Genomic DNA, 27,074 nt, shown 5'->3' with positions numbered 1-27,074 from the left:
CATTAATTGTCAGTCTTTGTGTTTTGTAATGCTTTTCTTTTTATGTTGGAGTTTAAATGCTATTTTTAACTTCCCAGTTCAAACATTTTTGTTCCAGATATTGTTCAGAGTCACAAAAGATTAGGTATCTGTCAATATGGTCAACTTCTCCACAGTAGCAGCAAGTCCTCAATGTTGACTCCAACATAAAACATAATCAGTGTTACATGCCTTAAATCTCAGTAACACACTAAATCTCGTCAGTATTATCTCACCCCACCAATGACATTTGTTTTTCTTTGCAAACAATGTTGCTCCTCCAGGTATGTTGACCATGTTTTCCTGCGTAGCAGCTAGCTGAAGTGTTTGGCTAACGTTAGCATGTCTCCTCTCTGTTATATGACTTGCTAAAGATTCAGTTACAACATATCTCGTGTGGCTCAAATTGTTTCTGTACAGACAAAACGCATAAAAAGGAGTTCTCTTGCTTCATTAACTGAGTGATTAAAAAGTTGTAAAATTTAACAACTTGCATCTCAGCTACTCGCCACTACAGGAGCACAAGCAGCTGTTGGGATCAGCGGAGGTTTGTAGAGAAGTACCTTCCCTTGGCAGCACTCCGGCAGCCGTCCCCCACAGAACAACTTGGAACTGAAAGACTATCGATCAGTATGACACTAGGTATTGGACCTCATAAAAATTAATTATGTATCCAATAATCAGAGTAGAATAACTCAGTCCAGTTTTGACCAATCTGTATATATACAGTACTACACGGGACTTTTTATGTTCGTCTCAATGTCAGGCAATTCTAAAACAAACAAGCAAAAAACCTTAAGAGGCTCTTTCAAAACAGAATAGAATAAAAGTCTTGTTGAATCTTAAACTGTGTTTGAAAACCCAAATCACATTTGACCTGTCTGAGTTTTACAGATAATCCATTGCAGTGTGGAGAGCCTTTTATTTAGGGCTGCATAACAGACGCCACATTTAGCACCATAATTTGAAGTGAAAAATGACAGTTTTGTTTTGGTTGTTTGGATTATTGGTTTCCCCTCAGGAGCTTCAGTTGAAAAAAGAAAAGGGACATCATAAAATTATTCCTACTGCTGCAAAAATAACTACATCAACATGTTGGCATTTACGGTTCTGATAATACATTCCATAATATTTATTGTGATTTTGATTTTTGGTACATAGACCTATGTACCAAACACAAAGAATAGACACAAGCTAAGATTAGCAGTAGTCTTCAATTCAAGTGTCTCGATATATGGATACTTTTACACCTATTTGCCATTCTGTCTTTTATAGAGTAAAACATAAACTAGCTAGCTGATACTAGCTAGTTAATTATGTCTAATGAGGGCAATTAGGCCATTGGATTATATAGAGCCTGCAGTCAGAAATGATTCAAATAGTTGGAGGAGAGGAGTGCGGTGTTCTGTTAATTTCTCTAAACGTTTGATGTACCTTAAGTTGGGCTTAATCAGGCCGTCTGATATTCATAATTTAAAAATGTCTTGATAGGAACCCAATTGGGACATCCCTAATTTTACGTATTTGTTCTTTCATAATTCTTTGCGGAGACACAACAGAAGATCTATTCTTATAAATTTGGAGCGACTCAACCAAAGAACCTAGCCCGGTTGACAAACTCAGTTGGTCAAGTACTGAGCTGACAGCATCGGCGATTTAGAGAAGAATTGGCACCTTCAAAAAGCTTGAAAACTTGAACCTGACTCATCCGGAGCAACATTTAAGGATGCGAGGAACGACTCCAGAATGTATTCTATCAAAGATTATGAGTTGTGATGGTAGCTGCCTTCAGTGTTCCCCAGAAACATGACAGCGCCTTTCAGCTGTCAGTATGAGGCAGGACAGTAAGCTGAATGGAGCGCGGGGTCATGAGGTGATGGCAGGAGGGGAGAGGAGACCCAGGGGCCTGGAGACACATTACAGGGGTTAGAAAGTGGGTCAGGCTCATGCACTTTGGTGAAGGGAACCATGCGGTTTTGATGTTGCCGCAGGGTTACACTTTGCTATGCTTGTCGTCTGACCTCCAGTCGAGGTCTCTCACCCTGCTGCAACCTCCTCCCCGTGCTCACCATCTCAGAGAAGGCGTGCAGAATACCTAAGAGGCTACAGGGCCTCCTCACAAAAGGTAGCTATTTTCTGCCTCTCCTGCTCTACATTCTGTCTTGTCTCTCTCTAAATCTCTGAGTTATCTTCTGCACACTCTTGCTTCTTCATCCACAACCCCTGTGCCTCAGCCTCCCACCCTCCTCGCTGTATTTGTTTCACAAAACCTCCCATTTACGCCTCTCCATGCTGTCTCCGCTCCAGAAAAGCATCTATTATTAACAAACACCTTCGGCTCCCGCCAACAAGCTAAACCAGGGCCTGGCCCAAGCTCCTTGGCATTTTAATCACCTGTAATGGGCACCCAAATGATGAATGCATCCAGTTCAGATGACGGGAATTAATTCACGTCTCACACTTACAGTCTAGGCAGCTGATCCTGAAAGGTTTTCCCCGGGGGAAAAAAAAAAAGAAAAAGCTAACGAGCAATCGGCCTTAAAGATCTCGTTCCGGAGGATGACGCATAACACCTCAATGCCTCCACTTTAGCCTTACAATTAGGTGTGTACGGGTTCCCACTGTGGGAGGGTGCGTTTAAGGCTGCAGGTTTCCGCAGTGGCTGCAGGTTTCAGAGAGGAACAGACACGCCGCAGTTAGATGAGCAAGGAGATCTGTGAGCAAGCAGGGTGTCCCCCGTGACTGGCGAGGTCTCTTTTCATCATCTGCCTCCCTGCTCTCTCTGAACAAACACTAGAGCTCGGGGATCTGTCAGAGGTCCGCCACTTGCAGAGAGACGGGAATTAAGCTCCTGCAAGACGACAGAAAATCCCCAAATTGCAACCACTTCTGCAAGATGAGGGGTGCAGGAACAAAGAGAGTTGTATAGCTTTTCACTAATTTGATATGCGAAGCTCACAGGAAAGCTGGAAAAGAGATAAATCAGGTTTTTTTCCACCTTTTTTGTTTTATCACTGGTTTATTTGTACTGGTAAACATCAAACAGAAACAACAGCAAAATCAAGAGCGGTCGGCCTCCCGTTCTCGTGATTCTCCCTTTCTCTCTTACATCGACAAAGTTAATTTACAATAGTTGTTGTCGGCGTGACAAGATAAACGTCTGCGAGTATAAAATATGGAAATGAGCCGTTCCTCTGGATCTCACCCACACGTAATATCAGATTAGTTGCAGCACCTGTCATGCCACCGGTGCTGGTTGAGGTTGCCGCTCGAGTCAGTTGTGACAGGAATCCTATTTGAGTCTTTATGTAATTACGTGATAAAAATGTATCGATTCAAACCGGACGGCAGTATTAGGCTGAGTCGACTTGTGCCACAAGAAAGGAAAAAAAAAACAGGATAAAGAAATGCTGCATTGTGCTGGATCTGGGAGTGTTGGGATAAGGAGCCGGAACGCTCTCTTGTCTACTACATTCTGTTCCCGCATCTCCGGGATGTAAAGCACATTCCTAATCTCTTGAAAAGTCTTCAGAGATGCCGTCACCTCAGGTTAGAGGCAGTATAATACCATCACACAAGCCCCCTGTGTGATGCTCTCCTTATTATACAGTATGTTCAGGTTTCTGCATTCACAACCACATGAACACTTATGGTTGCACTGAGATATATGGTATCCCACAGAACTAAACATTTTTGTACATGGCAATGTTTTTATACATTGTTGTGCCTTTCACTGAAGTTGATTTAAAGAAGACTCTGATAGGTTATATGGTAGAAAACAAATGTGAACAGTCTCCCTTGGCCCCCTGTGTGCCTGCTTTCCTCATGAACCCCAAAGAGTAACGTCGAAACAAGGCAGAAAAGTCTCAGTATGTTCCACAGCGGACTTCCCAACCCAATTCGAGGAAAGCCAAGGACGCACAGGTTGTGAAGTCGAAATCATAAAGTGCTCTCCAGCAGCCACTCAGACCTGGATAGTTTGTCCCTGGCTCGATGAATGTTTGTTGTGCTCTCGAGCTGCGGAAGCTCTCCGCTCATTGACAGGCTGCGCTTAGAGCGCAGGCCGGCCCCGACTTTGGGGTAGGCTACGTAACAGCGCTCCCTGTACGACGAGTCTGCGTTAAGCGAGTGCCTGCGGTTCACTCTCACCGCTCCTGCAGGGACAGTCATGTAATGTCGGGAGGCTTGGTGGGGTCGGAGGACTCTCGGAGTAGCAGTCCATTTCTGGGGTTGGCCAGGACCGGGGGCAGCGGTGGAGACGGCAGTGGCTGTTTTGACCTCTGAAGAGTTATTGCGGTTCATGTTGTTGAGCTCAACGTCCGTCTGAGCTTCAGCCCGCCGGCCCTCTGAGGGTTTCGGTGGAGCCCCGGAACGCTTGGGCCTCGGCGCTCCTGGGGAGGCCGGGTGCCAGCTATGGCTGCCAGCAGAGGTAGACACCATGCAGTCAGGAACAGAAGGTTTCGTGGTGGGCACGGAGACGGGAGGTCGTTGCTTGGTTGGTTCTGGAGGTGGGAGGGCGACTCTGGCACATTCCTTGTCATTCTTCTCTGGACGGAGGACCTGTTTAGAAAGGGACTTGGGGATGCCACAGCCCTGTAGATGTCCATCGCTGCTCAGTGATCGGATATCCCCCATCTCCAGGGCCTGGTCCGACATGAGAAAAGGGAAAAACAATGACACATTTAGTGGACTCCCACATTTTAGAAGCAGTACAGTACCTTGCTCTTTGACCAGAGCAGCCATTTGACCAGCTGCTCTGGTCAAAGGGATACATTGCAAAAGTACTTTTATGATTTGTCTTTTCCACATTTTGTCGCACTGCAGCCACAGGAAGGTGCTTCATAGGGATTTTATATCACAAACCAACATAAAGTACACAGATGTCCTCATAAAGTGCCCATGAGGACACCCATGAGAACACCGGTGTCCTCATGGGGCCATTGAGTTACATGTAAACATTTTGAAGGTGAAAGCCAAGAGGGTTGAAGCAGGGTCAGGTATTCCAAGCTTTGAACATCTCACAGACCACAGTGAGATTTTTAATCCTTCCTCTAAAAATAGAAAGAGTACGACACTACTACATCTATTAAGACATGGCCGCCCACCAAAAGAGAAAAGCCTGACAAGTAGAGCATCAATCAGAGTTGACCTAACTCCATTTGCAACAGAAATCTAACAAAGCATTTTCTAGTACAATCAATATGTTACTTTCAGTTGTTATGAATGTGGTAAATATAAAAAATGTGACTTTGTAATATAACGCCTTGAAATTGGTCCTTTGTCTCTTGAAAGACTGCTCTTTCAGGAAGTCATGTAGGGAATTGTTAAACCTAAACAACAGCCTTACTGACCTTGTCTGCATCCCCTTGGTTACACACTCGGTAACGCACAATGAGGAAGATGATGAAGGCGAGCACGGATGCCACGATAATTCCTCCAATGATGACCACGATGGTCCCGCCGAGGAACTGCGACTGCATGAAGTGGCACCGCAGGTACTGCGGCTCGGTGGTGAAGTGGACGCAGCCTATCACCCTGGTGGCGGTCAGCGAGGTGACCTGGTCGTCGTAGATGGCCAGGACGCACAGATCGTATTGCGTGCCAGCCGCCAAGTTGTTGACCATAATGTTCTTGCTGGTTGGGGGGATCATCCTGCAAAGGGGAGCAGACAGATTATTAAGCCTACTGTTGTTTGGATGAAATGACTCTCTCGGGGCTACTTAAGATCTTTATAAACAAAATCTGTTATTTGACATATGACTTACTCTTTCATCAATATCCCTGGTAAAAAACCTGCTTGGGAGCGCAGTACGACTGTTTGTTCAGCAGCCACTGCTGAAAGACCATATGCGATGCTGACCCTTAAGTTCATTTTGAAAATAAAAAAGAGCTGGTGCAATGATCCCATCATGTCTCAGTGATTAACAGTAAATCTGGAGTGAAAGCAGGCTGGGAGGAGAGAAAGCTGGGTGCTGTGCGTCTTCAGATAGGCTCACATGAAGCATCTGATGCTCTTTGTGAAACAATAGAAGACGGCTCTTTCATCTCCCCATGGGTCTGCAGCTTAATGCTGACATTCTGTTTTGATTTTGTTGATTAGGCATTATCAAGGCCTTGCATATAGTAAATAATACACAAGGGGGATTAGGAGTCAAAGGAGATAAATTCGTGTGCAGTGCATTAGTCTTCCTGTCTTCCTGATGGGATTGAGTGATACGGCGAATGATGCAAACAGTCGGGTCCGGCTTTTAACGACTTAACAGCCAAAGACATCCAGGCGTTCGTAGCTCAATGTGAACATTAGAAAAATGATTGCGATTTTACGACTGCAAAGAAAACTTTCTGCACCTACTGTAACCTCATGCCGAGTTCAATGTTTCTGCTCACCTGTACACCAGCGAGTCATCGTATGTGCCGTTGTACTGGATCTGAAACATGCGGATTCCAGGGATGCTCCTGTGGAAGTTGAACTTCACCAGGGCCGAGGTGGAGGTGGCCTCGGCTATCACCACCTTCTTCTCCTGGCTCGTCTTCGCGTTCCCCAGAGGCACCCCTCCCGCCTCGGCTCCCGTCTTGGTCACTGTGGCGATATCTGATGATCCGGGGTCGGGCTCTTGCTCCGCGATCGTGTCGTTGGTGATGTGAGGGAGTTTAGCGATGAGCAGATCCACCGTCTGGTGGGCCTCTCCGGCCGGGTTGGAGGCCACGCAGGTGAAGGAACCTGAAACACAAGCCGAGGAGATTAGCACTCAGGAGGGGTTTATGATGTCTGCGACCACAATACCTCCTGGCAGGTATTGTTTTCTTTATGTTAAACAAGAAAAGAAGAAAACAACAAACCTGCCACCTTCAAATTTTTTAAATTGATATCCGCTTACAAGCTAGAATAAACTTTTAACTTCAAATTTACCATGTTCCACAAAATTCAAAATGGGGCTAATAACATTTATGGTACTTTTCTGTTAGGCTATTGGAAAGCCATTTGTTGTTGGTTTGCATTACTTTTTCTATGGCAATGTTTTAATTAGCTTCTAAAAATTTGTGAAACTTTTTATTAAAGAAGAATTAATTTATTTTGGGTTTTCTGCCCAAGTGTGAAGTTGTTTCTAAGCCTGTCACAATAAGCAACTAATTAATTAATCAGTTAATCACATGATAAATTAAAATGAACTTGATAATTTCCTTGTTTGAGGGGAAGTTTTGTTTATCCAGTCTTGATGATCCATTTTATTTTTGGCTTTGTTCGTGCGTGTTTTTTTATTTCTGTTTGATATTCTTTTTGGATGTGGTATTTTATTTTGGATATTTAAAACACCTATCAGTTCCAGTGTTAAGTGTCCTTTACAAATTAACATTTATTTGTCTTTTAGAGAGAGTAGACTTGCAATATTAAGCCGTCATCAGTACGAACTACAAACAATGTTATTGTTCGTAGCAATAGTTACTGGGACAGTTTAATGTGCAGCAAAGTTTGTTGTTTCATAAAAGGCTTTACTGTAATTATTATAATATCTTTATACTATTCTTGTCAACTGACCTGTATTGGGATGTTACACATAGCGACACAGTTTAAACGCCAAACCATCATGCAATTTATTTGAGCGAATCTGCATAAAAAGATTAACTCGGCCAGAGTTAATCTGTCACAATGCCGAGAGATTTACCATCGCGCGCACATTTTTCCGTAGAAATGTCATAAAAATCACCTTTTGCAGCAGAAGACTCTAAACGATTGAGTCCAATAAAAATTGAGCAGCCTGTTTCTACCGCGCCTGGTTGTTTTTTATGCTGCCAAAATGTGCTAGTGAGCGCTTGTTTTTTTTTTATCACAGTAGCAAAAGTGAATTATTAGCTTTTTTTGTTTTTTTTTTTGGTCTGCTAGCACAAACCTGACTGTCTGAGTCAGAAACAGCGCTGCATTTAACCTCACCGTGGCAACGTGAACTCACAGCTGATGGGGATTTGATAACCAGCAGCTTCTCTCAAGGCTGTTTCCTTTGAGCTCACTTGCATGTTTAAGCTGAAACTTTAAAGCAGCTGGGGAAAAAGAGGCGGTTTAAACACACTGACTACATTTACTCTGTAATAGACTTTCTAGATCACCAGATCTTCTATACCAGAGATTAGAAAGACAGTCTTCAGGTCCCTGTTCTAGTCTTTCCACATGTGAGGCTGATAAATCCACACATTGTCGTCTTTGGGTAACAGAAACGTAGATATATTGACGTTTTCCATCAGCCTAAATTTGACCAAACTCATTAGAATGCAGATCTGCACAATTAATTGCTTTACTTTGTATTTACATTTTATCTGGAGTATTCAAAATGACATTTCTAACATTTGGTATAAGTGACATTTATGCAATCTTTATTTTTTTATTTTTTTCTGAAAACATCTCCAAGCCAGAGAGATAACAACAGCAAAGGACTGAAACCTCCTAGGAGGTTTGGCCCTGCAGCAGATGTCAAGATCAGCATCATGATGGCAGAAAAACACCATCCTCAAGGCTTACTATTATATCTCTCATAATAGAAAATAAAGCTCTTGGTGAGAAAGAAAACATAGAAATGAATCGTTTCAATCTTACATCTGGAAGATGTCAGACTGAAATGGGGGGCAAAGAGCACTGTTGGAGCATTGCTAGAGTAATACTACAGATCAGTCTTCTTGTACATCGTGTATATATATATATATATATATATATATATATATATATATATATATATATATATATATATATATATATATATATATATATATATATATATATATATATATATATATATATATATATATATATATATATATATATATATATATATATATAAAATCCAGAGGACTGATTCTTGAGTCTCACAAGACAACAGACAGAATAGGAAACCTTATGAGAATGGTAAATGGACTGGATTTATATTGCGCCTTTCAGGTTAGCCACTCAAAGCTCTTTGGACATTAGCCGCCTTCACCCCGTCGCACTCAGAAACCTGCACACATTTACACATCCACTCACAGAGCGGTAAAACGGGGCTCGTCTTCCCATTAAGCCTCCATCGCCCCACAAGAACCAGATAATCTCAATAAATGTGAATTTACCCCGCATTTGAAAACATAGCGTCATGTTGTGGCTTTCCCAAAACGGTGTGGTTTATTCTTCAGAATGTGGCTTTTCTATAAAGTGGGAAAGTCTGCAGCTTTTTTAAAAAAAAAACAACAACAAAAAAACCCCGTAATGTCAATATGTTCAGCCTTGAGGACAAGACTGTTTTTATGCACATTCCAAGATTCAGGCAGTTCTTCAAAAGAAAGAGAGCAATGGAAGATCATGTAAGAGCACAGCTACCTTAGCACATGTGTATTTAATAAAATTCTGCGTTTCCATAGTTTTTAATTTAATGTGAGAATTCAGTCAGTCAAGACAAGAGCTGAGCGTTGGGGTATGAAAACAAATTTGATTCCTTACAGATTTCTTCTGTTTTTGCTTGTTTGTCACACTTAAATGTTTTTGGTGGTCGAGCAAATTTTATTGCAAAAAGATAAACCAAATACACAAAAGCAGTTTCCATTAGTGGAATACGACTATGCACACTAAACTTGTGTACTGGGGAAAAAAAGGGGAATGGCTCTTCTTGTTCAATCGTGAATTAACTGTGATTAAGCTTTATTTTTAAGAATGCTGAGCTCAGTTTCACAAGCCAAACACAGTACTTATTATTACCTCACATGCTGATGAAAAGTAATGTAAATATAACCTCTCTGACAACATGAAAGATCTAAACAAACAAACAAACAAAAAAAAAGCAACATATACTCTTAAAAACATCTCACAGTTGACACCAATCTGTCTGGAAAAGGTTACAAAGCCATTCCTAAGACATTGAGACACCAGCAAACAATTCAGAGTCATTGGGCAAAAAAAAAGCATGAAGCACTGCTGAAGACGTCCAAAAGAGAACAATCAAGCTAAATTAATCCAAAGACGATTCAACCAGGAGTTCGCCAGACAACATAGAGTTACGTCTAAAGCTCTGCAGGTTTCATTGGCTCAGCTAAAGTCTGTCACAAAAACACAAAACACTTCTGTTTGTAATCTTACCGTGGAATGTAGAAAATTGGAAAGAATATTGATTTCTTATTTTACTTTTGTTTAACTTTTTAAAAGCAAGATTAAGAAAAGCTAGTACTACATTTGGGTTCTTATTAAGGAACTTGAATAACTAGTCATCATTTGTCTCACATCTCAGCTTACCCATTTTTTAAGAAGCAAATTGAGTTTATTTTATGCTTTTATTTATTTATTTTTTATCTGAGGTGTTGCTGGAGTCAACATCTGGAGGTGGAAAAACAGATTATAAATCCAAACCTGTGACATAAAATGCCTGGGAAAATGTGTAGAAAAGATTTATTTTGGTGATTCTCCAGTGAGCGTTTTGTGAATACCGGTCTTGAGATATGCAGTAAATGTCCTTATAAACTTCTCTTCCCACTGTGTGTGACTGAAATGAGACAAATTTTGCATGGACAATAAAACCAATTGGGGAGCGACTAATCAAACTAGGTGATGCAAAAAAAAAAAAAAAAAAAAAAAAAAGGATTTTGTCATTAAGTTTAACTCAAGAGAAATAAAGATTCAGCTGAGGATGAACGCTGCTGCGACGCCCTTCTTAATTTCGACCGGTTGTCTCCGGAGACTCTTTGTTCTCTTATGCAAGTCAGCAGATTGCATGATTATGATAAACTGAAACAAGAGTTTTGTCATTTCAGCAGTTTTCTTCAAATAATACGCTGTTTTTAACAGAATATAGAAAGTTTTTCTGACTTTTCAAACTCTTGTGCAGTTTTGACAATAGTCACTGCGGATAATTTGCTCTGCTCAAGCTCCGTCTCTCAGATGGCATAAACACAGCCCACATTTAGTCAGAGAATATTTTTCTATGCTTTCTGTTTTTGAATGAATCTCGGCAAGGCTCTATTTTTGTTTTCCCCCCCCTTTGTTTCCGTACATTTTGGACCAAAATGTCTTTGAATATAACGTTGCTGGTGGTCTGATGCCAGTCCTCATCCATTATCTAGACACTAAACTACACCATAAAATACTATTCTGGCTTCTAAAATTTGTCACAATAACTTTTAAAATCTTAGTCACCTTTATTTTAGATTTGACAGATTTATTTTTGCACCAGTGCTAAACTAATATGTCTACTTTCTTGTCTTTACAGCCCTAAAATTATTTGAAGACAAAAATGAATACAGAAATTAAATGTCAAAACAAGTTGGTCAATTTATCCTCTCACACTTTTGAGTGAAAAAATGTCTCTATAAAATGCAACTCAATAATCCCTCTGATTGGCCAGTTCGAAAGCTCACTGTCCAATCATTGAAGAGTAAAGTCTGCAAAAAAAAAAAAAAAAAAAAAAAACATAAACCACCTGGGAAAATGGGTAGAAAATAATTTTTTTCTGTGACTTCAGAAAAAGTCTTTATTCTCAGAAAAGATCAAACTGATTTTTGCTTGTATCTCTAATGAGATGTTCCCAAACCACAAGTCTTTCGTGCACACAGTGTGTTTCTGCCTTAAGGACGCTCATCTGAATTGCAAAGTCATTTAAAAGTTAAGAGTATTATGCTTGCACATTTTCATATCAAAAGTGAAATACTAGCTCTTCTCTCTTTAGGGTCACAAAACAAAAACAACAAATCTCCTCTGATTGGTCAGGTAATTGGTTAAAACTTCAAAGAGAGTTTCCACTGTAATTCTTCAGGGCTGCCAGACCAGACTCTTGTGTTTCACGGCGATATGACAAAGCTTTCTAGCAGCTCAGCAGCACTGTGTCTTTTGTTGGGAGTAACTTCTCCCTTCGGTGTCTAATTTGGGATTTTTAATTACATAAGCTATACAGTGTAAAACTAAAAGACAGGAGAAAAGCCCCACAAGAGGAGTTGGGTTCTTCTAAACTAGGTTATGATGTTCGCTTAAGTTGCGAGAGCAAGCATGCCTGGGAGTTCTGCACTGTGGCAGAGACGAAGTCACTCTTCTTTTTGCTTTTGTCGGCCTCCGCCATCTCAGCTGTGCATACTCATGCTTCATCTTTGGGGCTTTTGTGTGGCGCGAGCAAACATGTCATTCCGTTCTGTCAACATCACAAGCACCGCCACGGGGGTTGTAAACAGACCTGAGTCCTTGACGGTGCTGATGAGGATCTCCAGCGTGCCGTCTGTGTGGACCACGGCTCTGGAAGAGTTGGACATGAGCCGCGCGTCCGGCGCGATCCAGTGGATGACGGGGTCCGGGTCGCCCCTGGCTTTGCAGCGCAGAGTCACGCTCTGGCCCTCTAAAGCATGCAGCTCCTGAGTCAGAGGGATGCGAGGTAGAGAGGAATACGTTATGTAAACACACACACACACACACACACACACGATGGAGTCGATATTACATTTGAGTTATTGTCAGTGATGGTGCCACTTTACTCTATTTCATCCCGTAAAATTGAACTTGAAAACTGTGATGGTTCAGAATGAAAATCTGAATTTTCTGTCACTTTGGATAGCGCAGGCTTGCTGAAGACGTTTCACTTTAAAAAGGTTCATGTGTTTTAACTTCTTCACAAACTTCGGCGGATTTCATTGGGACTTTATGTGACCGACACAAAATCGCACATCGTTGTGAAACAGAAGGGACACGATATGTGATTTTTTTTTTTTAAACTTTGCATTTGTCTGTCTGTCCGTCTAATCTGTGGACATCAAAATTTAAAATTTTGCCACAGTTTCTGAATCAGCTTTATATTTGGACTTTGACTAGATCTGCCTCGTCCATAAACATTCTTTAGTCTAAAACATGAGTTTAGGACCGGTTTACATTGAATCAAAAATACAGGTCATTGTAAGACTTTGTCAAAATTGATTACATGCTTTCAACTGTTTGATTGAGGCATGCTGAATTGGAGGCACATTAAAATGTTGCAGAACATCAGCCAATAAGGACTGAAGTCTGAGACTCTTGAGCTAAACCACTCTGTTGCATCTCTGCCTGTAAGCTTATTATCCTAGTGGAAGGTGAACCTCATCAGTTTCACGGCTCTTGCAGCCATTAGCAAGTTTTCATCCAGGATTGTTCTGTATTTAGCTCCCTTCTCAATTCTAACCAGCTTTTTGTCCCTGTAGAATAAAAAGCATCCCCAACGCATGATTCTGCTACAGCCATGTTCTCATTTTATTCAATACAAGGACGTTCTTTAAAAAGAACCTCCTTACAACAGACTAACACTTAGGTAAACATTTAACCAAACTCCTCCAGCTGTGAATCCAGCAGTTTCTCTAAGACTTCTCATGCTCTGGAGCTAGTATTTGCTGAGACAGTTACTGGAAAGCCCGACGTGGCACCTTGGATTAGCTAAAGCCATTTCTGGCTCAGAGCCTGTAACAGTAGAGTGTGTTATGTCTTAACAGTGAACAATTCAATTTGGAGATTATACCTGAGAGTGTCTGGTGATAAGAGGCGGCTCACACAGGAACTCTTCCTCTGAAACAGTCCAGAAATAACGCCCAGCCAGGTGTTGTGGGGAAGCGCAGGTCTCCAGATCATCCTCCCTCTGCAGCCTCCGCAGCCACAGCAGCTCGCAGTTGCACCTCAACGGGTTGCCGCCAAAGCTCAACGCGAACGACAAGGGCCCCATTATGCCAGACGTCGCCAGGACGCCGGCTCTTTGGAAAACGGGGTCAGGAGGGAGTTTCTGCAGCTTGTTGGAGGTTACGTCCAGCCTCTTAAGCTTCTGCAGCCCAGAGAAAGTGCCCTCTGGAATCAGGCTGAGCATGTTGTGGTCCAGGTTGAGGGTATGGAGGCTGGACATCCTCTGAATGGCTATCCACGGGGCGCTTTCCAAGTTGTTGTAGGATAAGTCCAGCTCTTCCAGCGCTGTTAGGTCGTTGAAGGCCCCACTGTGGATGTGGGTGAGCTGGTTATTGTTGAGAATGAGGTGGTGCAGCTTGGACATGCCGCTGAAGGTGTCATTGGTGATGCGGGTCAGCCGGTTGCTGTCCAGGTGAAGAGCTCGGAGGTTCTCCAGGTCTCTGAAGGCATACGGTGCAATGGACCCGATGGTGTTGCGAGAGAGGGTCAGGTCCACCAGCTTGGTCATGTTGGCAAAATCCTTGCGCTTAATGCTGGTGACGAAGTTATCGCCGAGCCGCATCTCCACCGTGTGCCTGTCGATGTTGGGGGGCACAAACAGCAGCCCCTTTTTGTCGCACAACGTCGCCAGGTTAGGGTTCAGCATCTGGCAGACGCAGCGTTTGGGGCAGATCTGGACCTTGTGGGCCTTCACAGCCACGCCGAGGACGATCAGGTAGACCAGGAACGACTCCATTTTACGTGAAATCAGGTAACCAGACCTAAAAAAAAAAAAAAAAAAAGAGACGCAAAACAATGAAGGTGAGCTATTTCTAGGGTTTATACTCAGTAAGGAAAAGTAGGGCTTTGGATTTCAATGTTTCTCAGGTTTACTCATTTTATCCTTTTTGCTTTTGTTCCATGTTATCTACCTTCCTGCCTTGACAGCGTCATTCCTAAATGTGACCTTCCATACTACCTAGAGTCCTATCTCGTTTCATTTCATGTGCCCTTCTATTTTTCGTCCTTGCTTGTGTCCTTCTTAGCATCCTCATATGCCCTACCTAAGTCATGTCCTTATCCTTCCTTCTTTCCATCCTTACATCCATTGGTGCTTCCTTTTTTATTCTTTTTTAACTTTCTTTCTTGTGAAATCGTGTCTCAAGAAAGTCTCATTCCTAGTATTCTAGGAGTGAGGAATGTGATACTTGTTCCGAGTTTCCTTCCTTCCTTCTTCTCTTCCTTCCTTTCTTCCTTTCTCCTTCCTCCCTTCCTTCCTACCTTTACTGTTCTACTTAAGCACTGTCACTACGGACATATTTACCATTCGCGGTGAACTAATTTGAACATTACGGACTGAGAACTGGAACCCCCTACTTCTGAAGCAGACCAACATGTAACCTGTGGAAATATTACTTGTGTCACCACGAACTAAGTGGATTATTTGTTGCCGGAGCGATCGCCCGCATGGTGAGATGTTTCCCTTTTAACTGAGGGGATTCTGCCCTGGAAAGTTGAAGCTTTTCCGCTGCATTTGGAGCGCCAATGCCGCCAGCTGGAAGCTCTGGGAAACCAAACAGTGGGCTAGAAGAGAAGCAAGTCAACGCCTGAACAAACAAATACAGGCTGCTCAATTACACATGAAGCTAATTAATCACCTGCTGACTTGTGAGTGAAACATCGTAAGTAACCTTGCATGATTCTCTCTTCTTTTTTTGTGTGGCGGCTTTCCCTTTAAGCCCCCGTTCCCCTCAACATACTTTTTTTTTTTTTTTTGATATGATAATGCCATCGCTTTTATGTTTGTGTACAGAAGGATGAAAGTCTAGACTGGCAGTTCGGGGGCCTCATAAAAATTTGACCGATATCTCTCCGGATCATATCGCCAATAGGAAGGGATGATTGGGCCCGGAGCCTCGGCGAGTGCGTGCTATGCCTCGCTATTGATTTTCTCTCGCCTCTCTCTGCTGCTTCTTTTACTTATGACACAGCCGAGACGAGAGGATAAGATGAGATCCATTTGATGAATCCGGAGACGCTGTCAGGGATGTGGAATGTCATAAAACTAAGACCTTGGAGATCAGATCACAGCTTTGCAGGTGAGCCACAATGTATCAGAGCATAAGTGACAGTACAAGTGCTTATATTACGGAGGTTCGAGCCTTCTGGGCGACCCCCGCGGCGCACATAAAAGGTACAGCAGTTTAATCGAAAGTCCTAAAGACAACCTTTAAATACAGAGAGGAACGGCTGATTTATCATTAAAAACCTTCCAGAGTTTACCATCAATACCTACAATCAGTGGCGCAAAAAATGGGTGTGTGCACTTTATGCGACGCATTGGGGCTCCCTGCCAGAGGGGGCGCCAGAACAAAGCTGACATTTATTTCTAATATCTTTTTATTTTTTTATTTTTTTATTTTTTTTTTGTCGTTTTGACCACCAAAAACAATAAAACAACAGAATTTGGGTCCCTCTTTCTCCAGAAGTTATTGGATTATTCAGATGAATTTACCACCAAGGTCTCACTGAATGTTTACTGTTTTATGAACTTGGACGGAAAAGTGGAAAAACATTACTGACAAAATATAATTTGAATCCATCTAAATTTTTTGGGAGAAAATTTCACTTTTAGTTTTTTTTTTTTTTTTTGTCCGCGTCAATCTTCAACCTCAAGTTGGAAAATCAAAGTTGGGCCACAAACGCTATCATGTGTCTGCATACACCTAAGAAAGAATAGCTGCGTCCCCGCCCATGATATCAGTGTTAGCCCTTAGATGGAGCAAATAAAATTCTCGCTTCAGCAAAAAGAAACTGTCATGCTATGAAAGCAACTTCTGCACCTCAGTGGCGACGCACAGCTCGCAGTGTAATAACCTCGCCCCTCCGAGTATGCTGAAAAGCTCAGAAAGAAAACAGCACACATGATAAGACTGAGACACCGCCAAGCAGATACCACGCTTTGAGTTTTCTTTTTTTTCCCGTCTTCTTCTTCTTCTTCCACCTCACATGAGGTTGGCAGAGAAGGAAGCCCGGTGGCAGCCGCTGACAGCTGGGTAAAACGTAGCGCAGCCTGACAAGGAGGCAGGAACGAGGTCGCCTTTAAATGGCACATAATAGCGAGGGGAGGAATATTATTGGGGAGAGCATGCTGACATTTTTATGAGGCGCTGCTGATGAAGCGGCGAGGAATAAACGTCTTCCCCTGACCCATTTTTATGTGGGACAACTTCGGCAGATCGCGCAAGATTTGTGGATTTTGTGTGGCGGTGCGTGGACTTGAGTTAGGAGAGAAATGGAGTGGGGAGACGGCACTGACTGCTGCCAGGGTCCTTATTCTTAAAGGGCCTTGGGAAAATATTCAGATCCCATCTCCGTTCACGATTTTTCAATTTGTCAGGCCGAGACCACAAACCTTCAACCTACTTAACCTATTTCATCAGGAGTTTATGTATCAAAGCAAAGCAAAGCACTGTCAGGTAGAGTTGGATGGATTTTTCTTTCTTTTTTTTTTTTTTTTAACAAATGGCAATCTAAAAAGTGTGGCAAGCATTTGTATTTAGAGCCAATAATCTCATGGTATGTTGCTCAAATTGTAGCCGTAAATTGTTGAGATTGAAGGGAGTTTAGGCTGAGTCAGACTGGATGAATAACATAAACTCCTGGATTCGGTGGAATAATCTGGACTTTGATTAGGCCCTTCCATTACCTGATTGTGCTTTGGTATACATACTCATCATGCTAGAAGGCAGACCTCCAGCTTAGCCTCGTCTTTTCCCTGATGGCTCTTCTTTCATTGTGGATTAAAGAAATGTGTGATTGTGTTATCTTGCTATGTTGTTATTGCCTTTTATGTTGTTTAAGGCTCATCTGGGAGACACATTCAAAGTAGCTAAGAGTATAAATGCTACTGAGTCCTGTTGTTCAAATTTAACATTTATCCCCGTGCAAATAAACGATAATGAATGAACGACTGCAGTATCCTACAAGAGTCCCTTCATGATTGCCTTTCATTCACTTCCATCCATAGTAAAGTGACCTTGAGTATTATGAAAGGTGCTTCTAAATAAATTCTAATGCTGCTATCATTATGTAGCCCAAAGGAAGTTTCATTTTGGTTTGATCTGACCAGAACACCTCAGTAGAAATGTTTTCTGCGTAAATGGCTTCTTACAAACTGCCCACTGTGTCTTTCTGTCAACAGCGGCTCACTTCCTGCCGCTCCGCCATAAAGGCCAGATTTGTGGAGCGCGCAGCTAATAGCTGTCCAGTTAGCAGGTTTTATTTCCTGAGCTGCTGGTCCCTGCAGCTCCTCTAGAGTTGCCGAGGGATGTTTGATTCTTCTATGATCAATACTCCCTTTGACCGATGTGCCGGTTGGTGGCGACACCAGTTTGTTTGTGGTTTGGACGTTGTGCTGAAGTCAGACGAGTTTAACAGTGAGACGTTTAAAACTTGGTCATTTTAGTGCTTGTCTCTTGTGTTCCTGGTCTTTATCCTGCCGTTTGTTCAAATGTGCGCCAACAAAACTGCACGGTCTTCACAACACAGCTGATTTAAATGAAAAATCAGCTGGAACTGGTTACTGATGGGGCGAGTTTTGAAGGGAGCTGGCAGAACTGGGTTTGATTCAGGTGCAAATCCAAATGCAGCTTGGTCTGTTGCACGAAATCCCAATAAAAAAAATATTCAAGTGTGTGGCTTTAACAAGACAGCTGAAGCTGCTTGTGAGCGAAGCACAATATTTTCCCACTTTAATCTATGTGTGCATATGTATCAGAGGGGGAAATAAAACGGCTTCAGCAGCTGAGGTGTAATCAGTGTGTGCCAAACACCTCTTCCTCTTGCTGAATAGTCTGATTGTGCACTGAGGCAAAGAGAACCTGCTATTTCCAGTCTCAAATGACGCTGAAGACATGATATTGATTCACTCTGCAGAGACTGGGCCCTCTCTTTTCTTTCCTTTTTTCTTTTGCTGCTAAAAACCCAGCCGAACGTGAAGGGAACTGTTGCAGAGGTAATCCTTTCAAGATTTGTTCTGCGAGGACAAAAAAAAAGAAAAGAAAAAAAGGACGCCACGTGTTTCCCGCCCGGCCTCACCGCAGAGGGTCCGGCAGGAAACAGTCCTATCTGTTACCGTCTCCTCAATTTGCATTTAATTATGGCCGCTCTGTTCCACGGAGATTTGCATAACAGGTTGCACTCGTCAGGTCCACCAACAAATAGGTAGATAATCAATTAATGCTCTCATCAATCACACACTTGATCTTTAAATGTCACACCCCACCTCCAGGAAAATCATTACCGTCCAGGTTGCGGGTTTCATTACAGCTGTGCGACGCGGGGAGGCACTGGAATAAACAAGAATGAAAGCAGACAACGTATCAACGCGTGGACCACAAAAGTCCTGCTTCTTGTCAATCAAACTTTCGCTTACTACCTCCGAGCAGGTGCTTCCACCCTTAGAGAGCAGAGCAGACTGACAGCCCACACCCACATATGCACACGGGTGGGTGGATTTGTGCCTAATGGAGGCACAAGCTAAACACACACACACACACGCACAACAACAACAACATCGTCCTCCAGCTACAGAGACACACTCGTGTGCCGCAGCAAGCATGCTTTAGCAGAGGATATCCATGATCTCCCTCGGGTGGCATTTGCCAAGAAAATCCTTATCCAGCACGCCGCGCGCCAATCAGCCGTGGGAGGTCACCAGTTGGGGGAGGAGGGGTGTGTTTTCAGATGGTCTAACTTATGGTGGAGATCATGCGAAGACGTATAATCTTCTGGACTGGAAATCAGGGAACGCAGCCTGGTGCGTTAATGAGATCTGTCGACGCGATGGCGGCACCTGGCAGCGTGTAACCCTGGGTTACTCGGTGATTTGCGGCCCTGGCGGCCTCCTGCTGCTGGAAGGAAGTGTCGCGAACGTCAAGGAGGTAAACCGATGCTGCGACGTGACGGCAAAACGGCTTTGATGCAGCAGTGGAACGGCTCTGCTTCGTGAGGCCAAATGGATCCCCGAGCAGTGGATCATATTTTCACTGAGCTGGGAGACATTCTGACCGCACACTGATGTTGCCGTTGTTGACTTTCTACCATACATGCATACATTTACCCCCCTCACACACACACACAACTTCCTAGTGTAAATGTGTGCATGTGCTGTGACGCCTGTTTATCAGCAGTAAGTCTGCCAATGTTAGAGAGCGATAACTCCTGGGTGACAGCCTTGATGTCATGGCAACACAGAAAATGTGACTTTTGGGCACAAAGTAATCAGCAGCTGAGTTTTTATTTATTTATTTTTTCTTCCTAGCAGCCCTGACATGATCTACAGCAAAGGTTACGGTTGAAGGCCGTGACGGAGACCCACTGCACCATTTATGACAGGAGAAGACTGCAAACTCAGCTCATTTTGTATTGGATTTAATGTCTCAATTGCTTTTCCCAGTCTTGCACATAATATATAAAAAAAAACTTAAATGACTTGACGGGAAACCTGATGCAGTTGAAATAATTTTTTCCGGTGAGAAAGGCTTGCGTGTGTGTGTGTGTGTGTGTGTGTGTGTGCCAGGGGGATAGCATACTAAGCAGAGCCCACTGCATCAATAGAAGTGCTGTTCATTAGAATCTACATTTCCTCCTTGTAATTCCGAGTCTTTTACTCCACACGGCATCACAAGATATTCCGTGTTAACTTGATCTGCGGGATATTTCCCAGTTGGAGAGTAGGTCAAAACTCTTCTCTTGTTCTTCATTTTATGTGTAAGCCAAGCTGGTTGGGGGGGCGGGGAGAAAAAAAAAATCATGTTCGGATCTTAATGGGAATTATAAATGGGATTGGGATCTTTGTGGGATCATTGCAACACACCCTGATGTAACCTGGAATTTGCTTCAAGGCTGACAAATGGAGAGTCTCTGAACAATCCCTGTGAATAATATTCAGCTGCTCGGCTATCGGCAGAGATGGGATAATTAGTGAGCAGGCCCTTTTCTTGTCAGCTATAGCTGCAAATCAGATAAATCAAGCTAAATGTTTTTATTGCATTTTCAAACACTACTAGTTTCACCGGCGGTTTTGGCAACTCCAGACTTTCTAATCCATTTGATGTTTTTTCTTAAACAGTAATAAAATGATGCCTCGTGTGAGATTCGTCTCAGGTTTTGTTTTTTTTTACCAAAATGTAAGCTGCCTCATATTGTTTGGATCTCATTGCTGCGGGACCTGCAGGGTTGACATCGGAAACAAAATTTCCATTTGCTCTCGTTTGGATACAGAATGCTGTTGCTGCAGCACAGCCTTCTGTGGCAGGAAGTTAGAAAAGTGACAGGTGAAAGTTCTTATTAACAATGGCAATAAAGAACGAACTGAATCTAATGATTAAGTGGGAATGGATGGCGGTCGCAAGCCTTTGTTGGCCTCCTGAAGAAGACGGAGAACAGGCACAAGGGGAGGAGCACAGCAGAGTACATGTGCAGTGTTTATTGGATATGCAGGCATCACAACATTGTCTGAATTGGCTTCGTATGAGCATCTAGTGGTCTGGGGCACCTTTCCAATGACAAAACTGGGTAAAGAAACATACAGTACTGCTGACCTAAGCCGACTTCTTACAAATCTATTGTTGATAGCCAGCCGGCGTGATCAAGCATTTTCACACATGAATCAAAATTTGATAGATATGTTAATAAAAAGCAGAACTATACTCATATCCTTGAATTGAGAAATGCCTGGAAAGTGTTGTCTGTTGGACGTTGTTGTTTTGTGTGTTTCCCTTCTCATATTTGTTTAAGTCCACCAGGGTCCTGTCTTAGTCTTTCATTTTGAGACCAATGCCTAGCCCATCAGAGACTAATCTGACAAATTGCTTCTAAGTTATTGGGCTCTTGTTTTTTTATTAAACCCCCAAATGAGACCATAGTGTTGCCATGCAGTAGTTGCCCAACACAATGCAGTCAGGTTCACATGTGTAGTTCAATGCCTCAAAGAAAACAGTATTATTTGTGTGCCATGTAAACAAAAGGATGATGTATTTTAGTTGGCAGTGGAAAGATTTGCTAGCTTAACGTAAGAGAAACTTTACACAATTAGCAGTAAAGAATATTTTCTTGATTCATTAGAAGATAAACTTACAAAAATATAGTGGTGGTGTTGGCATAGAGCACAGAATTAAAAATCACACAGTTGAAACCTAATGTCCACTCGCGCTTGTTAGCACACAAGCTAGCATTAGCACCGCAGACAAGCTAACTACAGCAGGAAGTTGGGACAATATCAGTGAAAGTAAGATGAAGGGAATTATGTTAAACTCGTGTCCACATAAACATGTAAAGTGAATGAACTGATCAGTTTTCAATATTAGTGTGAGAACTTTATGATTGCTGTTAATAGGCCACCATGGTATATAAAGGTATTTTTGGCAAAGTATGCTTCACATAAATCTACAAAGAGAAAAAACAACATCACTTTCTTTATTAATGCCAAATTACTGAAAAGCATTGTAGGAGCTATTTATCTACTTTCAGTTAAATATTAGAATTTAGATTATCTAGATAATCTAAATTATTAGATTATCTAGATAAAAATACAGATAATCTGTATTTTTATTTGTTTATTTTCTAGTTGACTTATAATTAGAGTTTTTGTTTAATTTGTTATTTAGAATAGGTTCTTTGGTTAACTATTCACTTAATTAGTTAATAAATTTCAGTTTGGGACGTGGGTGTGTCACGGTACAAATAGGTAGGTCTTAGGCAGCTCATTATGCACGTGGGTGGTAATAAGGTTTTTGACCAATCAGTCAGTCAGTCCGTCAATCAGTCAGTCAGTCAGTCAGTCAGTCCGTCAGTCCGTCAGTCAGTCAGTCAGTCAGTCAGTCAGTCCGTCAGTCCGTCAGTCCGTCAGTCCGTCAGTCAGTCAGTCAGTCAGTCAGTCAGTCAGTCAGTCAGTCAGTCAGTCAGTCAGTCAGTCACTTACTTACTTCAGTCTATAACTTGCTTTGCCTGAACTGGAATAAAAGCAACCAGAACTGCATTTTGACTGTTTTGATCCCTTTTTTGAACTGCGTAAACCAGAACCCACAGTGTATCAAGTGACTATTTGTGTTTAATTCACTTTTTGCTTTGATCACTTTTGAGTCTTCAGTTTTTTATTTTTATTTTGGACAAATAGTAACTACAGGCATGATCTACTGGTTTTTCCAGTAAAGAATACCAGAGATTTCCCAGTAGAATAAAAAAATAATAATCTTCTGCTCGGCTAATTTTTACGCCTAGTTCTTCCCTGTCAACATTTACCCATTTGGGTCTCCCCATTTGAAATCTATCCCTAACTCACTGGGGACTAATCTGACAAATTGGTTCTAAGTTATTACGCTCTTCTTTTCCATTTGCCTCAAACCCCCAGATGAAGCCATAACGTCGCGGTGAAGTAAATGTCAGTAGATGCCCATCGGAATGCAGTCAGATTAATATTTGAAGTCGAATGCCTCAAGATAAACAGTCGGTGCCATTAAACCGTAGCGAAAGACAGGAGAGCAAATTTCTGGAAAATTAAGCGAAAACAGTGATGGAAATATGATGTTTCTACAAAGTTCACCCAGCTGATTATCATATAGATGACTGAAGACAATTTAAAAGACTACACAAAATGACTGCAGCCAGCCAGCTAGCATAATTGTGACAGGCTGAACGTAGTTCTATTGGTATGTAGATGAGAGAATTTGGATAATATGCTATGCTGTATTACACGTAGGATGTTCTATGGTTTTGTTTAGATGTGAGAAGACAAAGGCCAAACAGAAACCATCTTTGCACCTACTGTTTATTTTTCTCTATGCCAAAGACCTTTGGGGTGCTGTTGTTTCTGCCTCACACAGCAACAAAACAGCTTAATAGTAATAGGCTGTAAACACATCATATAATGCACACACACGGGGAAGCAAGTGCACATACATTCATATCCAGTGAAAGTCTTTAAATATAACATCCAGTGGCGTGTGTGTGTGTGTGTGCGTGTGTGTGTGTGTGTGTGTGTTTTCTCTAAGTACAGAACAGTAACAACAACAACAACAACAAAAAACACAGCTGGCCTGGTTAACGAAGTATGGATTTCCTCTACAGGATTTCCCAAAGAATAGAGCACAATAAAGACAAAAACAGCAAACTGCACTTTGTGTTTATGTGGATTAACGACATCACAAGAGGCACGCGGGCTGAGCTGATCAGCTGGTGTCGAGTGAGCAACTTCTGACAGATTCTGACGTTGTGATTCTGCGTCAGTAACGACGGGGTTGAGTTTCACACGTCTGAGTCGGAGTTTGACTCCGATGACCCACAGGCCACCACGGACGGACGGAGGAGCAAATGGGAGACGATGACGATATTGAGCTTCTAAAGATTTAGAGCTGTTTACGCTCTTGTTGATTCTAATTGGTTTCTATGCATATTCACCACTCATAAAATGTACCTGTGAAATGCCACATTATGACAGTTAACACCTTTATTTGATTTTCCAGTGAAAAACACAAGTTGCAGTGTAAACTGCTCCAGCTAGCCCAACAAATTTCCTTTCTTCCAACTAACCGACGATGGGATTATTTACACATTTCTTTTCTGCTGTGTTTGTTAAAGTGATGATGACAGGATGAGTTGGACTGCAGGTGAATGGAGGTCGAGGATAACTGCTTGGATGGGGCACCTAAAAAAGTAAATTTCAACCGAACCAGTCGCTCAGATCTGCAGAAAATATCTTTATTAAATTTTTTTTTATTTCCAAGGACTAGACTTAACGGTTTTACATATTTTAAGAATGATCTTTGTAGATCTTTGATAATGACATTGTAGTTTTCATAAACCGCTTCCATGTCTTTTTTTTTTTTTGCCAATTTTTTCACGAAAGCCATACTTTTCTCTCCAGCGTTTTGTTGATGCGAATTACAGATCTCCGAAAGAGGAATTTAATTGGAAACAAGAACAACAGAAAATCACAGATACCTTCTGTGATGTCACAGCACAGGCGTCCGCTTGGAAGCTAGTCTTTAGGAGTTCATGTCGTCTCAAATAAATGACGGCTTACAACAGCAAAAATACAACTCCTGACCACAAAATAACCTTTATTTGACAAATCGCATCTAAAGGGAGATGAAGTTGTTCCACGTAGAAAGCCCTTGTTCGGCCCGTTTTCGAAGCGAGGGGTAAATTTGGGTCAGTGAAGGCGAGAGGCCGGTGTGGCCGCGGAGCCACCGATCACATCCCGGCCGTCAGTGGAAGGTGCAGCAGCACAGAAAACACTCAGCACATTCACAGAGCAGCGAGAGCAAACACTGGCATCAAAATGAGGCGTGGGCTTGCTTTCACTGGGGTAGCAGTTACAATGGGGGCCTCGGGCTCTCAGGAATAATAGGAGACGGATAACTAACACTCCACAGAGGGCAAGACCCTTATCTGTCAATAACGATCATATTTGTTGTTTGTCTTGCCTTCTTCTTTTTCTTATTATTATTCTTCTTTTTTGTTCCACTGGTGCTTCAGTCACCTGGCAACATGCACCTCTTCTCAGACTCATCAGTTTTGCTGTTTGGACTAATTGGGACTTCATCCCGTGCAATTTGCATATCAGCTATAACCACAAAAGACAATCTGCATCACCGTATCCTCTGGGCTGTTAGAACACCATCAAACAAATCATTTTTTATATATTATTTTTGGCCCGCAGATATACTGAGAGAAGACTGAATAACGAGCCACCGTTCTCAGTTTCACCTGTAGGAGAAAAAAAAAAAAAAAAAAAAAGCCCAGCTCGAAATGCATCCAAGAGGATACTATAAATAAAACCATTATATCTGACGGCATGCCTCGAAGAATAGAGAGATTTTTTTTTGACCTTGCGGTACAAGTGTGCTGTCATGAGAATCCCTGTCACATTCAAACGAGAACTACTTCAAGTCTCTCTCTCTCTCTCAAAAAAAAGAAAGAAAGAAAAAAGAAAAGGAAGGAGAAAAGAGTTCAAATCCGCGACATAAAATATTCAAATTTACCTTGCAAATGAAACATCAAGCCCAGTCAGAGGAGGCTGGCTGCGATCTCATTTCCTCCCAGGAGCTCTGCTGGCATACTGAGGGGCGGCTCGCCTAAAATGGGACCGACGGCGCCTCTCGGAGATATTTCAGGTAGCTATCCCAAAGCATGCGTCTTGGCTCCTATAATGTGTGACGGCCTGCGAAACGAGCGATGCCCTTCAAGAAATCCATACCCGGCGGATAAAGGGCAATTCCTCCTTCCAGCGGTCCTCTCGCATTAGATAACAGTCAAAAAAAATTATCTTCATTTTTAGAAGGAGGTAAAACGGAGAGGGGGGGAGGGAGGGAGAAGAGGAGAGAGAGAGAGAGTGTGGGGGGGCGCAAACTGCGTGAGGGGTCCCGGTGTGGATCGCCTCTATTGCGCATCCAGAGGAGAAAACGCCTTTCTTTTTTTTGGTACGCTTGCTTTAATACGCGGCGCTGGGTGGCTGGTGTTGCGCTCAATCCGACCAGATGTTCGTCTCGCTTTCACAGGCTTTTTTCTCTCTCCCCCTCCCCCCCCACCACCAGTCCGCGACGCAGGGGCTCAGTCAGAGCGACTTAATCCAGACTGACAGAGAGCTTTCTGCCGTTGTAGGCGGTGTAGTCCCCGCTTTGCCCCCGGACCGCTGTCTGCCACCGACCCGGCTCCACTTCTTGACCAGCAGCAGCGCTGTGCCCGGAATGGTAATTCGTGCGCTCCGAGCCGCACAGAGACCATTTGTGTGCAGCAGGCAGATGCAGCAGCAGTACAACCTCGCAGCCTATCTCTCAGGCAGGCATCATAATTTATTCATGTAGACCGAACTACTGCTGCACGAAAAATAAGAAAGAAAGAAAGAAACGCAGCGGACCTATAATCTATGAGCGTTTATAAAAAGAAAGCTGGGTTCTCGATCAGATTCACACGTACATGAGATGAAACAGGAGACGAGCTGTATTGAAAATCCATCAGTTTCTTTCTTTCTTTCTTTTTTTTCTTTCTTTCTTTCTTTTTATTCATGGACAAACACAAAAATAGCAGCCTGTAAAGCTGAACATTCACTTATTCACTTATGTATTCAATAGATTTTTTTTTTTTGGGGAGAGGGGGCAGAAAGTGTTGAGTTGACTAAAACAGAGAGGCCTGGCTCCCTGAGGGTCTACTTGGCACAGAATCCATCATTATCTGATGCACCCACCCCGTAGCCTTTGTGCAAGTTGGCAAAGTATGGGCCTATAAGTGCATAAGTTGACAGTAAGTAAGGTAACTGTCTTGAAGCGTTACCCCTTCAGTTTTTCACAGGAAAAATATCCATCTTTGCTCATCAACCAACATTTCTTTCCATTTCTCTTTGCCAATTGCTCAGATTGAGTCGAGGTGGATTGCTGAAGTGTGTCAT

The 27,074-nt window shown here is 42.6% G+C and overlaps 1 protein-coding gene across 1 annotated transcript; it reads right to left on the bottom strand.

The window, feature by feature from the left end:
• Window positions 1-2,998: 2,998 nt before the first annotated feature.
• On the bottom strand, window positions 2,999-25,998 carry lrfn5b (leucine rich repeat and fibronectin type III domain containing 5b). Its single transcript, XM_044105995.1, has 6 exons — window positions 25,672-25,998; window positions 13,491-14,406; window positions 12,189-12,363; window positions 6,406-6,739; window positions 5,370-5,670; window positions 2,999-4,662 (listed from the first exon to the last, which is right to left on the bottom strand). Exons 2-6 carry the CDS (start codon window positions 14,379-14,381, stop codon window positions 3,958-3,960), a joined length of 2,406 nt encoding a protein of 801 aa, XP_043961930.1. The 5' UTR covers window positions 14,382-14,406; window positions 25,672-25,998; the 3' UTR covers window positions 2,999-3,957.
• Window positions 25,999-27,074: the final 1,076 nt, after the last annotated feature.

The sequence above is a fragment of the Gambusia affinis genome, linkage group LG22 (assembly GCF_019740435.1).
Source record: "Gambusia affinis linkage group LG22, SWU_Gaff_1.0, whole genome shotgun sequence".
Lineage (NCBI taxonomy): Eukaryota > Metazoa > Chordata > Actinopteri > Cyprinodontiformes > Poeciliidae > Gambusia > Gambusia affinis.
This window is presented reverse-complemented; position numbering and strand designations above follow the sequence as displayed.

What these genes read in the sequence shown, in the direction of transcription:
- lrfn5b (XM_044105995.1), bottom strand. Translation starts at nt 14,381, where the DNA reads ATGGAGTCGTTCCTGGTCTACCTGATCGTCCTCGGCGTGGCTGTGAAG. An exon ending in TTATCACCAGACACTCTCAG is followed by an intron (nt 12,364 to 13,490) that starts GTATAATCTCCA and finishes CCTCTGACTCAG; the next exon opens with GAGCTGCATGCTTTAGAGGG. An exon ending in CAGCACCGTCAAGGACTCAG is followed by an intron (nt 6,740 to 12,188) that starts GTCTGTTTACAA and finishes CTTGTGTTTCAG; the next exon opens with GTTCCTTCACCTGCGTGGCC.